This window comes from Microtus oregoni, unplaced genomic scaffold (genome assembly GCF_018167655.1).
Source record: "Microtus oregoni isolate MIOR12 unplaced genomic scaffold, Mior012 000042F_ref0000377, whole genome shotgun sequence".
In the NCBI taxonomy this organism is placed as follows: domain Eukaryota; kingdom Metazoa; phylum Chordata; class Mammalia; order Rodentia; family Cricetidae; genus Microtus; species Microtus oregoni.
In genome coordinates this window covers 4661355-4677718 of record NW_024543209.1, presented here as the reverse complement: position 1 = coordinate 4677718, position 16364 = coordinate 4661355, and the positions used below count along the sequence as shown (strand labels likewise).

The following is a 16364-nucleotide window of genomic DNA, read 5'->3' as shown; positions in this document are numbered from 1 at the left end:
CATGTACATACACACATTCACACTCATAGACACACACACAGGCACACACACACAGAAACACAACACATAGGCTCTCTCTCTCTCACACACACACACACACACACACACAGACACACACTATGTGTACTGTTCTTACAAAGCTCTTGAAATAAAGTGATCAAAGTTGAAAATGTCGTAATCGATAGTGATCCCAGGTAGCTGCAGTCAGTGAAATGAGCAACGTCAGGCGTAGAAACGGTGGTGCCTGAGGTAAAGTCATCGGAGGGTGAAGGAATGGCAGTCTTAAGACTAGAGAGGAGTCTATGAAGACAGTGAGCACAACTTTCACATAAAGTAATGTACCATGAAATCTGTAAAGCAAAGCTGATTGAGATACAAATACAATCCTGCCGGGCACTTTAATAAATCCCGGTCACCTGTTTCCTCCATAATCTCATGTCCTCCTTGAGGATAATAAGCAATAGATAGAAAGTTATGTTTAATAGCTATGCTGGATCTGATGTCTCTTTAATACAGAATATTAGCTTCTGTGGAGAGGAAGGAAGGATGGAAGGGGAGTGGGGAGGAGGACTTGAGGCAATGGGATAGTCAAGATGGAGGAAGGACAGAGATATTTTGATTGAGGGAGCCATTATGGGGCTGAAAAGAAACCTGGCACTAGGGAAATTCCCAGGAATCTAGAAGGAGGATTCCACCTAAGACCCTAAGCAATAGAGGAGAGGGTGCCTGAACTGGTCTTGCCCTGTAGTAAGATTGATAATATCTTAAATGTCCCCATAGAACCTTCATCCAGCAACTGATGAAAACAGAGGCAGAGACCTGCATCAGAACACTGGATTGAGTTCCCACAGTCCAGCTGAAGAGTGGGAGGAGTAAGAATATGAACAAAGAGGTCAAGACCATGATGGGGACACCCACTGAGACAGTTTACTTGAGCTATTGGGAGCTCACCAACTCCAGCCGGACAGGGAAGGAACCAGCATAGGATCAAACTAGACCCTCTGAATGTGGGTGACAGTATGGCTGGGGCAGACTGCGGGACTGCTAGCAGTGGCACCAGGATTTATCCCTACTGCATGTACTGACTTTTTGGGAACCTATTCTCTTAGGATGGATACCTTGCTCAGGCTAGATATAGTAGGGAGGGCCTTGAACATTCCCCAAAGCAATGTGCCTTACTGTCTCTGAGGAGTGGATGGGAGTGGGGGGTGAGGTGGAAAGAATGGGAGGAGGGGAGGAAGTGAGAACTGGGATTGATATGTAAAATGAAAAAAGATAGTTTCTTTTTTTTAAAAAAAAGAAAATAAAAGAAAAAGAAATTTAAAGAACAATGTTTTTATAAATCATTTATAAACTTATAAAAGATTGAAATAACCTTTGTATCAAAGGGTAAATAAAGACAAATGAGAGGGGCATGGGTGGTGCACACCTTTAATCCCAGCACTGGGGAGGCAGTGGCAGGAGCACTCTGTGAACTAGAGGTTAGCCTGGTTTACATAGTGAGTTCCAGGATAGCCAAGGGCTACATAGTGAGACCGTACCCACAAAAACCAGCAATAAGAAGGTCAAATGTCAAACTGTTTAAAAGTCCACAGAAACTTCTAGAGAGTGAAACTGTGGGCAGGGGGAGGTCACTACCTTGACACACATGTTTTTTTATTATGAAACTGTAGCGCACAATGCCTGTCTGCGCTCCATGTGCTACCATAGAGTTCACGAGCTTAGGGCAAGGGGCTGGAGATTGAAATACACAAAGACTCACAGAGACAGACAGAGACACAGACCTCTAGTCACTGGTAAGAAGCCCCTTATTCAATAGCACCAAGGAGGCTTGTATACCCAACACAGTCAGGTGGGCCAACAGGTGAAAACCTTATCCTCTGATCCTCAAGGCCAAGGCAACACGTGCTCGTGAAGCAGAGCTGGTAAACAACTTTGACACAGCTTTCAGTAACTCAAATCAGAAGGAAAGTAAAGGTCTCTAGCAGGGAAGAGCAGCTGGAGGCCAGGACTCCAAATGGTCCCAACATGAAATGAGGAAAAAGAATGACAAACACCCTAAGGTAAATCAGAGGAAACAATCAAGGAAAAGGCCAGAATGAAGGAAACAAACCCAACAAGGCAAAGGCGCTATATCGCTAGTTCTTTGATCGGCACAGTGAAGCTGGCATAAGAATCTGAGTGTGATTAGAAACCTAACAGGTGGGAGTGAGAAAATGGGCATATTTGGAGGCACAGTGACAATCTAGAGAAGACAAAGGAGAAACTTCATTCAACTCTTTGACCAAGGATCCGAAAACCCAGACGAAGTAGACTTTTCTTTGTCAGATATAAGTGTGACCCGAGAGCTAGAAAATTTGCATTGGGTAGTAACCATAAGACAGGAGGGAGATGGATCAGAGAGCAGATGTGAAGACAGCAATGGTAGGCTCTGGACCTGTAGCTGAGTTTCGTGTTAGCAATTAAAGAACACATTTTACTAATGTTCACACTAGTTCCAAAGCCTCGAAGCTCCTGGTTCATCTTCAGAATAAACACACGTTTGCTCCCCAGGCTCCACACAGGACAGAAACAAAACCTAGAGAGCAGTTTTGAATACAGATTAAAAGCCTGTCTATAAGTTTAGGCTCCTGACCAGGGTGGACATTGACGGGTGTCGCCACAGCACACTTCTGGCCACTGAAGCCCGTTATGCACAGAATAGGAAGTCATTTGGAAATTTGCAAAATTCATAGAAATAAGAAGGAAGACATTCTGTACTCTCGACTTCAAAACTGCCCAAGCTTAATTTAGCTCTTCACTGCCCCTTTCCTTGAGGGCTGTGTGAGCTGTAGCAAATTTTGAATTGCTGCACGTTCGCTGTCTCCTTAGAAATGCCGTGACAGCCTCCTGCTATTATAGCTCGGAGGGATGCGCTCAGAAATGTAAAGCCATTTCCATACATTCCGAGCACAGCATATTTCCAGACGGATCTATCACACATATTAGCGCTAATGAGACCATCTAGAGATTTCCCACGCTGCTGCTCTCTTCCGCTGACGCTCGCTACAGATGACACATTGTACATACGAATAAACCCTGCCCTTTGTCCAACGCTAGTGCCAGTACCGTTGCTGTTGCTAGTATCAGGCCTGCACGCTGCACGGTGCCTTCTGCCTACCACAGACAGAATTTACATGACACACGGGGGAGGGCAAGTAGCATTTCCTGAGAGTCACCTCGGAATGACTTTTCCTGTGTTTATGGGGTCTGTGTGTAATTGCATGTCTCCCATGTTTGTGTCTCTTGCTTAGGAATTACAGGTGTTTATAGGGATTATGTCACAGGCTTTGTGTTTTATTTTACTTTGTGTATGCACAAGTTGGGCATTGAAACAAAAACTGGACTCAAATAGTCAAACACTAAGGGCATCTACAAAACAGATAAAGAAATGAGAACCATCTGCTTCACTTATAAACGCTCTTATCTCTAGCAAAACGCTTCCTGGAAACATGTCCTAGTGCTTCTCCTGAAGACTCTGCTTGGGGAGCTGGGCATGATGGGGCATGGTGCCCAGTCCCAAGATTTGTGAGCCTGCAACGTGGGGTTACTGAGTTCAATGTCAGCTTGGGCTAGGTGGTTAAGCCTGGGGCCAGCCTGGGCTATATAGTAAGACTGTTTCAATCAATCAATCATCAATCAATCAATCAAATAAACAAAACAAACAATAAGAAAACTCTTAGGAATGTTTGTGAACACTGCGGAAGGTACTTAGCTGTTTTCTAGAATGGTGCTGTGAATAAGCCCCATGATTCAAAGAGGCCAAAATTTGGTACTTATTTCCGAGAGATAATCTGTCCTAGCTGCAGCATACACGGTTGAAGAGCCTATGGCGCTGAGCTGTACATCAGTGCACTTCACACGCATTAGGATTTAATTCCTTCTTATGATGTTTGTGGACGGAAGCATAAACACGGCACCTTGCTGTTCCAGGACTGGAAAGGTGAAATAGGAAGGGATTAAATCTGTTAGGTCTATTGCTCCTGATCCTTGGAGTTCAGAAAATGCCACAAACAGTTCTCAGAACGCCTTTGTAGTGAACTGTTTGCTCTATCACCCTCTCTGTTTTATCTTTGCAGATCCTTTGGGTGGCCTTTTAAAATAAGCACCAGAGCCAGAGAGAGCCAAGCAGGAGCGGAAAATGTTCGGAAGACTTCTGAGCTCTCTCTCTACTTTCCCAGCCCCTCCAGCCCTGATTCCCTCCTCGGATAATGTGATGTTCAGAGGGATTCCTTAATCCAAGTCACCCCTCAGTCAGGCCTATCCACAGAAGATTGTATCCCTAATTCAAGATGGCAAGCCAGCCGCCGGAAGAGCCTGTGGAGTCTCAGGTCTCGGATGAGCTGGAGTGCAAGATTTGTTACAATCGGTACAACCTGAAACAGAGGAAGCCCAAGGTTCTGGAGTGTTGTCACAGGGTCTGTGCCAAGTGCCTCTATAAGATAATAGACTTTGGAGACTCTCCCCAAGGTGTCATCGTCTGTCCTTTCTGCAGGTTCGAGACGTGCCTGCCAGATGATGAAGTGAGCAGCTTGCCTGATGACAATAACATCCTAGTAAACTTGACTTGTGGAAGCAAAGGGAAGAAATGCCTGCCTGAGAATCCCACCGAGCTGCTGCTCACCCCTAAGAGGCTGGCTTCCCTCGTCAGCCCTTCCCACACGTCCTCCAACTGCTTGGTTATCACCATCATGGAGGTGCAGAGGGAGAGTTCCCCATCCCTTAGCTCGACACCCGTGGTAGAATTCTACAGGCCGGCAAGTTTCGACTCTGTCACCACAGTGTCCCACAACTGGACGGTGTGGAACTGCACCTCCCTGCTCTTTCAAACATCCATCCGGGTGTTAGTGTGGCTGTTAGGTTTGCTGTACTTCAGCTCCTTGCCCTTAGGGATCTATTTACTGGTGTCTAAGAAAGTCACCCTTGGGGTGGTCTTTGTTAGCCTCGTCCCCTCTAGCCTTGTCATCCTTATGGTGTATGGTTTTTGCCAATGCGTTTGTCATGAATTTCTGGACTGTATGGCACTTCCTTCTTAATCAATAGGCAAAATAGGAAATTTGGCACATGCGGCTATGTTCAAATAATGTACGTGCGATTTGCTTTCTTTTGTATTCTCTACGACTAGCGTCTACAGCCTCAACAAAACCCTTGGCCATACGTCTGTGGTCCATTTTCTGTCCAGATGTTGGCTTGATGGGTTTTCCTGGATTCTGAAAAATGTTTAAGAGACGTTCATTTCTACATAGGGGTTAGCCAGGAAGCAAATTGTGTGTGCCTAGCTTTTTAGGGCGCGCCGACAGTTGTGAGGCGTCCGGGAGCAAAGGTGTGGGCACAGTGAGTGCTTTCAGACAGGTACCAGGCAAGGTGGCAGGGTCCTGGTGAAAAGGTCGGGATGAATGGAGGCCTCCTTCATATTAGGGGTATCCCATGCTGATGGGTAGATGTCAGAGGCAGGTTGATCCAAAACAGATCAGTGTGCTTCCCCATTCTCTGAGCAGCGGAGCCCCTCATCACCCTCAGGTGCTTTCTTTCTTGAGGTAATGCTTCTCTGAGGTCTGCTACCCCCGCTCAGATTCCTTTGTCTTCTGTGTGGTGCTCCCTGCCCCAGGGTCCCACAATCTCGCCCCCTTTGGTGGTTCCTGCAGAGTTCCTGTTCTGGCATGTTGTTACAGAAGATGGATGATTCCGAGAAGTTTGCATGGAAGTAAACCTCATGCTTGGGCATGACCATTTCTGTGTGCATCTCTCCCAGGCTTCCTGGAGAAGATCTGAGCAGTTTTTGCATGTGGAAGGATTCCCTGGAGTAATTTCTTATAGCATTTCAGTTTTGTTTGGTTTCTAACCACATTCTTCAATCTGCCCCTAGTCATATCCTGAACGAAGTTCCATTTAAATTAGTCATTTCAGATTATGAAGGTTTCGTTTTCTTCCCCTTGTTTTAAGAAATTTGCTTAGGGCTGACTTCGCAGACTCCTGCAACACTCTGAGGGAAGCTGTGATGGTGGAAGCCCAATAACAAGCCACCAACTGCTCTAGTTCTCGGCACCGAGAACCCCCGTGTTCTGTTGAGTACCAGACTGCAGTGGCTCAGGCTTATGTCCTGTGGAAGTCCAGGCAAAGGAAAGGGTGAAGCCATGCCAAGCCGATGCCCTCCTTGGAGAGATGGGTCGAGGAGTGAAGTGGGTGCAGCTCACTTGTGGCTACCTGCTGTTCAGTCAGTTTGGGGATAGAGTCAAGTCCTTGAATTTATTTTCTGTAAAAGCATAAGCTACATGACTTGAGTATGGACCCCTTTTCATGAAACAGACGGGGGACATTGAATGTATATATTTATGGGAATAAGTTGTGTAGTAGGTTTTAGATGGGGGCATAGGATGTTCACAGAAACTATACAAAAAGAGGAAAGAGAGCTTTTTAGTGTCTGAGACTCATTACTGATACTAACAATAAAATACCCATAATGCTTAGCAAAGGGCTTTACCAAGACTCTGTTAGCTTGTTTGTGGTGAAATATTTGTCGTGTGAAATAGTTACAGGGGGCCAGTTCCAAACTGTATAGAAGGAAATGGATACTTATCTAGAATAGGAGTTTCGTTTTAGTTACACCGCTGTTGACTCTGAGAACATGTGTGCCCAGGGTACACAGAATGAGAATGTTTGTGGGATGTGGTCCAATGAAATTTAAACCCCAAGTTAGAGCTAAATACACTTATGATTCCAGAAACCCTAGTTTTAGGTAGTATTGTGGATGCGGTTTCCAGAATTCCATTTGTACTTTGAGTAAATACAATATTTAAGAGGTTTTGTGGTTTGGATTTCTATATTTATAAGGTTTCTTTTGTAAAGATGCTCATTTGGTGTGAACTGTAATGTTGAGTGAGGTGGTGAGTAGCCGCAGGAAGAGATTTCCAGAAGGCCCTGGACCAGCTCTGTGTTTTGCTACTTTGTGTGATGTCTGCAGTGCTGAAATTGTGTCTGTGTGTGCTGTGGCAATATTTTTCTTAATGCCAGTGTGTTGGTTTGTTTTAAAGAGTTTTAAATGTATGACAATAGCAACGCAAAACTACACAACTCTCCATGCTGTGGAATGGAAGGGACAACCCTTAACTGTTGTATTCCCTCTGCTAATGTTTTCTTGTCCATTAAATTTTATGATTTCTAAACGAGATGTTTGGTTTCTCTGATTTATGGTTGAGATGCCATTATCACTTCAGATAACCACAAAAGTGAACTTTCATTAAGCCAGTGCCTCTATCATCCACACGAAGATTTTAGAATCGCCTCACAAAGCTAACGTCATTTACCACACTTCTACAAAGGCCCTCGTATTTTGTTTCAAATGGAGAAGAAACATGGGGGAAGATGAAATAAGAATATTATCTCCATAAGTGAAATGTTTTATTTTGTCTGATTTGGTTAACTTTTTCCGAACTGCTCGACAAAATAGAATCCAGTGAAATAAAGGAATTCTTACCTTGCACAGCCTGATCAAAGCAGAAAAAATACTGGGTCTACTAATCATGACCGTTGTTGAGTCACTAGAGAGTGTGCAGCAGTTCCGTGTTCCTAACAGTCAGTGACAGCACATGTCAACCAACAGCAATGGTTTAATTCACTTTGCACAAGTGAGCAAAGAAGCAGGTTGAGGAAGATGGTTCCCCGGGGTTTTGTGACTGCTGTGAACTCAGGCTTGGCTGCTGAGGACCAGGGAGCAATGCACGCCTGCGGGGTTTTGAGCATTGTGGAAACCATGCTGAAGTTTCTCAGTGTGTCAGCCTGACGGATGAGAAGCCAGAGGAATCCTGATGTTGCTAGACAAGCAGATGGAGCCAAGAGGGGAGCTCAGAGGAGGGGGCAGCAAGGTAGCCTGGGAGAGGGCAATGGGGCGGGTTTGTTCTTTCTTTATACCCTCTTTGCTGATATAGTCTCAAAACTTGCCTGGGTTTGTTGGACTGTTTCAGCCAGACTACAGATTATTCTAGAACTTTCCTCAAAACCAGCAGTGACAGTCTTAGTTTCAGGTAAAATCCCCGAGGTTAGCCATTTGTTCTTGCAGCTTGCATTATATATGTTTTTCACATCTTTGCCCTCTTCTTGCATCTTTATTTTTTTTTTACTTCAATACTCATTATGAATATTTACTCATGTAGACTTAATATTGGGTTTTTCCTTGTAAGTTTGCTTTAATCTAAACCATGTTTCCTTTTTAAAAATTGTATTTGTGATTTTATGTGTCTGGGTGTTTTACCTGCATGTGCTTCTGGTACTATGCACATGCCTGGTGCCTGAGGCCTGAGGAGGGTGCTGGATCCCCTGGGACTGGAGTTGGACATGGTTGTTGTTGCAAGACCAACAAGTGTTCTTAACCACTGAGCTGTTTCTGCAGCAACTAAACGGTGCTGATTTTAAATGTGGATAACTACAATGGGAATGTGAGTAAATCCTAATGAGTCTCAGACACAGTAAGGAGTGAGCCCAGTTTCTTATATTATCTAAACCCATGGTCTAATCCAAACCTAAGTAAGCTCAGTGTAGATATTTACCATCAGAAATTAAACTCAATACTGTAATACTAAGTTGGGATATGTGATAATTTGCTCTTCATAGTGGTTTGGCCTTGATTTAATTAAAATATTTAATTAAGCAAAAACAATTACTTGGCCAGCATTTTAACTAATCAGATGTTTATTGACTATACCGTTTATATTGGGAAGTTTGGAGTGTCAGGACAAAGAGTGTCCTGGAAAGCAGGTTTCCTGTGACCTTGTTTTTCCCACAGTGTGTAAAGAAAGTTGTGTTGTACATTTCTATCTACACCCCTCGGGGAAGAGATCTGGCCTGGAGACCTGATTTTGTGAAGCAGCTGGGGCTGAGCACTGGAGAGATGCTGAAGCCCAGCAAGAAGAGCACCAAAGCTGAGCTCTCCAAGGCTAGACTCTGAATCCTGAGGGGTAGGGGTCAGAGGGAAGATTCTGGAACATTGAGGGGGAGGGATAGAAGCCAGAGAACATGTGGTCACTAGACCCCAGAGGAGGAAGGTGGAATTAGAATTGTTAGGTCATATGAGCAGAGCAGTTGTTACTGGTTCTTTTCACACTCAGCATTAGCATCTAGACTGGCTATGTTTATTTTCTTTGTTAGGTAAACGTATGATGTCTAATTCTCAATTTGCCACTTTCCCTAATTCTTTTCAACACAATCTCACTGTGGTTGAGCCAATCAAGGATGATCTTTTGGTCATTAGACATATTGTGGACCAAGGTAAGGTCCAGAGATCTGGCTTCAGTTAATTCCTTCTGGATAGTTTGGAATGCGTTAAAATTTTGTTGTCTGTCTCCCGATTAAAAAAGCTTGTCTTCTCACAGCATTTTTAATGAATTTTAACTATTTTAGCAACACTTTGGCCTGCAATGTTGTTTTGAATGCTAAGGAACACTATTAGTCAATAAACGAGCATCTATTTTTGATATGTGTTAAACCCAAAACTTCCTACACTCGTCCTTTTAACCCATCCCTATTTTCTGAGTTTTTAAAAATTTCATTTATGGAAGCAACTCATGCATCCATTCCCATCCTCCTGCACATACATGCACACACACAACACGCATGTGCATCTACACACATGACCCACACATGCATGCGTATACACATACATTCTTAGGCATTTTATGAAACAGCTGTGAAAGAGAAGCATGTTGGTCTCCCTGAAAGCTTTGAATTATCCAGGTAAGTAATATTAAAAAATCATTTTTTTTTAACCATTAACTACCTTTCTTGCTGCTCATAGAGTAACGGACTCTAATGCTTGCCTCAGAGACAATTCCTACCATTTTTCTATGTTCTTTATCATTGAATGATGGACATTGTCTTAGCCAAACAATGGACTGATTAGTTAACATTGCTTCTGTTTGGTACACTTTTCCTCAATAGTCCAGCTAGAACTAACTGTACGATTATAATTTTTGGTCTTTTTTTTTGGGGGGGGGGCGGGATAGGTCTTTGAGTTATACAACTATTTTCACTCACCTGTGATTCAACAGACTGAAAAAACACCAGTTAAAATGGGACAAATGACTACCTAATTTTGTGGGCCTTTCTGCTGCCAGAGGAGGGTGGCATGAAGAGTTGGTCTCTGGAGACCAAAGAATGCTAAACTCTGGCTTTGGAATGAGGAGGAAAAAGCCACTAATTACCTCTTCTGTTCCCTACCCACAGCTTCATATTCCAAATGAGAACCCGACCAGATTCTTTGATGCAGAACTTAAAGATCCATGACTCCGAGTCCTATTCTAGCTATTACTGTGCATAATATTCACATTTCCTCTGACTTTATGACGTGATACCCATGCCTTTCATGGCTCATTGGGAAAATATAAAGACAATTATGGTTTATGGCTTTTAAATGCAGGATTTTATTATGGCAGTTGCTCCAAATTCGTGTTGTGGAATGTGTCCAAGTGGCTGGGCCATGAAGGGAAGATGTCCTGGCTGTGTGAGTGGAAGGAGATTAAAGGCCAGTGTCATCTTCTCAGAGACTCACTGAGCATCTGGACTGTGCAGTGTCTGAAAGACAGTCCCTTGGACGAAACTGTTCAGTGTTTTTCAAACTTGGCTATCTCAGAACCCTTTCCCAAGACATCTGCTGCTACTTAGTGGGGTTAATTTGATGGAAGCATTCTGTGAAGTCCGCCTTAGACAATGGGTAAACAAAACGAAAAACCCAGCTACAATATAGACTCTGTGAACTAAGTAACCCACCCAGAACATGAATTTAACGGACAGTCAAAATTAAGGTGGTGGCCATGCGCTGGGTCCAGGTGGAATGACAACATGTGACGGGCAAAGGAGGGAGGCAACAGGTGGCTGAGAGCATGTGTCGTGGTGGGTGACAGAGATTTCCACTTGCTTCCAACTTCATTGGCAGACCCTGTCCAGATATTACAGCTTGGTCCCTAACATTTGTACCAGCATCAGTCTTCTGGGTCTCTCTACACAGCAAAAATTCCTAACTATATGCAGGAGGAAGTCGCAAGTAGAGTGATTACATGCTAGTTATTTTCTTTGCCTGTGAAACTTCCCCTGTGGACTTTCAGCTTCTGGGAAACATGTGTCAGATGTAAAATTTTGATCATAATGTTAGTGCCAGAAATACTTGACAGTTTAAGTGTAACCATTTCATTTAGCAAATGAGAAGAAACCCACCCATGGACATGGTCAAAGAAGTCACAGGACAAGAGGTAGAAACAGATTCTATGTAATGGGGGACACCACGGTCCAAGTCCTTCTTTGAGTCTGCATGCTTTATGCTCCCTTACTTCTGAGCCAATATTCATCCACTATTGGTAATGGACGATTGCATCATGATTAACAAAATATCAAGCTGGATAGATGTTAGTTAACTCCATACAAAGTGTGTGTCTAGCATTATGAATATATAATTACTTGGAATAATTATCTGAATAGCTTGTTCTAGAGAAGTCAAGGCAAAGCATTTGAGCTCTGAAAACTCAACTTTAAATTTTGATTACCCCCTCCTTTCCTTAGTTTTAAAAATTGAACTTCCGTGACATTTTCTCAAACACCTCTACAGTTTTACAGTTTTAGTCATTATTGATATTCTGTTGTGGGAGATAAGGATTTAATTTTTCTATTGTCTTACACACACACTTCCAGTTGTTACAAAGCCCCACTATATCAACATTGGTAAAACCATTTGGCGTGTAGCTTCTCGAGACTGTGCACTGTTCCTGGCTGTGGTCTTTGCTATTATATTACTGTTTGCTTTATCTGTAATTAGCTGTCCCATTCTAAAATGGCCTTACATTTGTTTGGTTCTATTAAAATTTCACCCTTTCCAGGCAAATGTGACACTAATATAATAATGTGCCAGTTTGTCCCCTGAGGTCAAGCTTCCTCAACTCTCACAGTATTCACCTAAACCATGTTAGTCTGACCCCTTTTCTTGAGTCCTTGCCATCCTTTTCTTCATCATGTGTGTGTGTGTGTGTGTGTTGGGTACATGTGAGTGCGTGTTTGTATACAGGTTTGCTCTCCCATGAAGACACACATAAATGCCAGAGGTTGACGTCATGCTGTCTTCCTCCATCACTTCTCCACTTTATTTTTTAAGACAGCGTCTCACTGACCCTAGGAGCTCACTGCTTTAGTGAAACTGGCTGGCTGGTGAACTCTCAAGATCAGCTTGTCTCAGCCCTCTAGTGCTGGGGTTACAGACGTGTGGTGCCATGCCTGTCTTTCGCATGTGCTCGTTGAGGATCTGAACTCAAGTCCCCTGGCTTGCACAACGGGCATTTTGCTGAGCCATCTCCAACAGGTTCCATTAGTTCATTTAACATTGTTTTTGAGATTTTATTCTATGTGCTTGGGTGTTTTGTCTGCATGTATATCCACATGATAGACATGTGTACAGTGCCTGAGGTGACCAGAAAAAGGTATAAGATTCCCTGGAACCAGAATTAGATGGTTGTAAGCTGCCGTGAGACAATGCTGGGAGTTGAACCCTGGTCCTTGAGAGGAGGAGCCAGTGCTCTTAAGTGCTGAGCCATCTTTTCGAACCTCTATTTCTTTACCTCCCTCCCTCCCTCTCTTTCTTTCTTCCTTCCTCACTTCTTCCTTTCTTTCCTCCTCCTCCCCCTTCTTCTTCCCCCTCCCCCTCCTCCCCCCTCCTCCTCCCCTCCCCCCCTCCTCCCCTTCCACCTCCCTTCTTCTTCTTCTTCTTCTTCTTCTTCTTCTTCTTCTTCTTCTTCTTCTTCTTCCTTTTGACAAAGCACCTTCTCCAACGCTTGATGGATATTTTCAAAAGTACAGATTGTAAGTCTTTACAATTTGAAAATACCTTTCTTCTTCACCAGGCCTGAGTTATGGTTTTTGTTATTTTTAACCTTAAAGTGTTTTATTGTCCTTTGAATTCCTCCCTCCCCTTTCCTCCTCTCCCTTCCACTCTTCTCCCCTCCCCTTTTCTTCTCTCCTCCTCCTCTATTTTCTCTTCTTCTTTTCACAAATGCTTACCATTTTGGGTCTTGGTGAGAACACCGATTTCAGATCTTTCCTGCATTCATTCACTCCCTGCTTTGTCTGCCTCCTGAGTTCATTGGTCTGTTTCATAGAGATCTGTCTCCCCAGCTTCTAGTTTTTGACAGTCTTTTCAGTTTAGTGGGAGGTAAACAAACACAATGGAAGCACTGTATGCCTGTGGGTTTGTCTCCACTGAGCCCCTGCTGGTGCAGTGTGGGATTCTGGTTTTAGTGGCAGAGGCTCAATTCTCATTCTAAACATCTTTTACATTGGTGAGTTTCTTCTTAGATGCTAATGTCTTGCAGTCCCGCGGGAGGAGAAGGGGGGTGTCTGACGTTCTTTCCGCCATTCAGATTACTATTTAATACCTGTTTACAGCAGTGCTCTGTCTCCCCCATCAGGTACACATAGCATCTCTGAGGACAGATCTCCCAGTTCTAGCAAGGAAGGGCTGGAGAGGAGCAGTTATTTGGCTGCCTGCAGTAGAAAGGGTATCTTAGAGGCCGTGACCTTTGTGACATTGTCCACCCCAGATTCACATCTGACTGTCCAGCTTTCCAAGATTCTGTGTGAAATATATTGCTAGTTTTTGCAGCCCTTCCCCTCTGAGTTGGTTTGAATAAGAATGATCTTTAAAAGGATTAGAAGCATCAGTAGGTATGGCCTGGTTGGAGGAAGTGTGCCACTGCGGGTGTACTGTGATGTTTTAAAAGCCTATGCCAGGCCCAGTGCCTCTCTCTGCCTGCTAATCAGGATGTGTTCTCAGCTATTGCCCTAGGGCCATGTGTACCCGTCATGCTCCCCACCATGATGATAATGGGCTGTTAGCAAGCCCCCGAAAGGCTTTCTTTTGTAAGAGTCATGGTGTCTCTTCTCAGCACTAGGACAATGACTAAAACACCCTCCTTCATGCCATTCCCACCACTGGCCTGGGAGCAGCTTTGGATAAGGCATACGCTCATCGTATATCTCAGCTGGAGGGATGCCCGCTGAGCTTCTGTGGGTTCCAGCAATGCTAGAATCTTGCAGAGAAGGTAGTTGATGTGTGTGCACAGCACAGTAGGAGTGAGGCGCTTTAATATATACAGGGACACTCTGAAGGACACATCCCTGAAGCATGGATGTGTTCGACTGGAGTTCAGGATCGGAAGAAACCCATCTTCAGTAGCAAGTTCACTAAAGTGGAATGACCTTTGGCAATGACTGTTAATATCATCTCACTTATTCTAGGGAGTGAAATGTTTGGGAGAGCCCAGTTATTTTCTGTTTTAAATTCCTTTTAAGATATTATACATTTAATAGAGGGATGGTTTCTGACTTAGAAGGTATCTAAAGTAAAATCTTTACTTCAAGTGTAATAAAGTGCCATGGCCTCTAGGATATAAGGTAACTCTTTAGCCCACGTGAGACTTAATACTTAAAATGATTAATGAAATCATAATCTGAAAACCTCAGATCATCAAAGCCAATAATTTTCTTTTAAAAGATTTCTTGTGGCGAAGTTATTCATCAAAATCTATTTTGCAAGATGCTAGCATTGTTTTAATAGGAAATTCAGAAATAAACATCTGTCTAGCACCACTTGTTTTTAATTACGCAGGTAGATGTGAGACCGCTGCCTGTATAAGTGTCTGGCCCTTGTACATGGGATAATTAGCACAGCATCGGGTTGCCGAATACCGACACACTGTGTACATTGAGCCCGAAGTGATGGGCTCTGCTGAGCAATGGTTGCTTCCTATGTTTCCGAGTTACACTGTGCTTAGGAATGGTAAGGCTCTGGGGAATGCGAGGCCCTGCTCCCCTTCCTGTCACAGCTGTCTCTGGAGGCCCCGAAATAATCCTACAATTTATTGAGCACTTACTACATTCCAGAGTCTGCATTAACTGCCTTAAATTCATTGCCTCTGTCAGTTGCTATGGCAATCCTTGTTTCCTTTTCTGGTAGTTAAATTAAGGTTGCTACCAGATGAGAAAGAAATGATTTCTTTTTCCATGCCAGTTCTACGTACTCCCCCCCTTTAACTATGTGTATACATACTTGTGTGTGAGAGAGTATGCGTGCAAAAGTGTGCTCATGTGTTTATGTGTGTTCATATGTGTACGTGCGTAAGTGTGTACCTGTCTACTTTACACAGAATCATGTACTTCTTTCTCTGAATGAGGAGGTATTTGGCACCCATCTCTTCCCACTTCTCACATTTGCTGGTTCAGGTGTCTTAGGAAACATTTCCCAGCTGTGATTTGTTTGACGGTTTTCTTGTGATTGGAGGGCCATTTCTATGACATCACGGCACGGCGCATCATCTCCTGACTGGTCTTGGCCTTGATCTCTTGGCTGTTGGAGTGATTGCCGAGCCTCTCTTGTCTAAAGGGACTCACTTTCCCCTTTGCCATCTTGGCTGGTCGGAAGAAAGTCACTGTGAAAAATGAGGACTTTCATTTCATTTTCTTGAGAGTAGAATATCTACACTATTTGTTTAGAATATTTTTGTGTAGAAGATTCATCTTTTTCCTTTACTTATCTACAGATTCAATATTTATTTCAGTGTGGACTCATGGAAATATGAACTATATCTTATACTTCGAATATCAACCAATAGCACTTAACTTGTTACTCAAAGATTATTTTATCTTTGGCCACTGAAAATTTGTTTAGTTGGCTTACATTTTCTTTTGATACATCTTAATTGCTATACATATTTTTTCCTTTATTTTGAGGCATGTTTTCCTTTAACAGTTTTTTTAGGCCAGAAAATCTAAAAGTCTAGCATCAATTAAAATTTTATTAATTATTATTATTGTGTGTGTATGTTCATACAAATTTTCCTACTCAGTCCGTCAGTGTGGTGAATTGCATTGATTGACTTTCAAATGCCGATCTCTCTTCTATACCTAGAATGAGACCCACGTGATAGGGTGTATAATGCCTTCCACATGGCTGGGCTGCTCTGTGGATGAGCTGCTGTGGCTAGAATAAGTCCCATGTGATAGGATGTGGAATGTCTCTTGCATTGCTAGGTTGTATACACTTCTGTGGCTCTTCACTTCTTGCTCATGAGCTGCAGTCATGTGCGGTTTTCTTTCCTGCAGTGTTTCTGGCTTGTGAGTAGGGCAATGCCTGCCTCGAGCATTATTTAGGAAACGGCCTCTTGGGAAGAGATGGAAAATGTTGGTGTGAGTTTTTTCTTTAAATGTTTGATTGATAGGAAATATATTCTATTCCAAATACCTCTCCAAATAAGGATTTAGGAATGTATGATGAAAGAAGAGAAAAACTTTCCCTTAGT

At 43.3% G+C, this 16364-nt stretch overlaps 2 protein-coding genes across 3 annotated transcripts in view; both read left to right on the top strand.

Annotated features, from left to right (window-relative positions):
• Positions 1-7200, top strand: part of Rnf182 (ring finger protein 182) — a 44279-nt gene extending 37079 nt beyond the window's left edge. For both annotated transcript variants that reach the window (XM_041632790.1, XM_041632791.1), the window contains one exon: positions 4119-7200. In XM_041632790.1, the coding sequence (XP_041488724.1) occupies positions 4332-5075 (744 nt within the window). In that variant the 5' untranslated portion in view covers positions 4119-4331 and the 3' untranslated portion in view covers positions 5076-7200. The remainder of the gene's footprint in view (positions 1-4118) is intronic.
• The window catches only part of Cd83 (CD83 molecule), a 173087-nt gene that overhangs the window by 37043 nt on the left and 119680 nt on the right, over positions 1-16364 (top strand). The window lies entirely within an intron of this gene.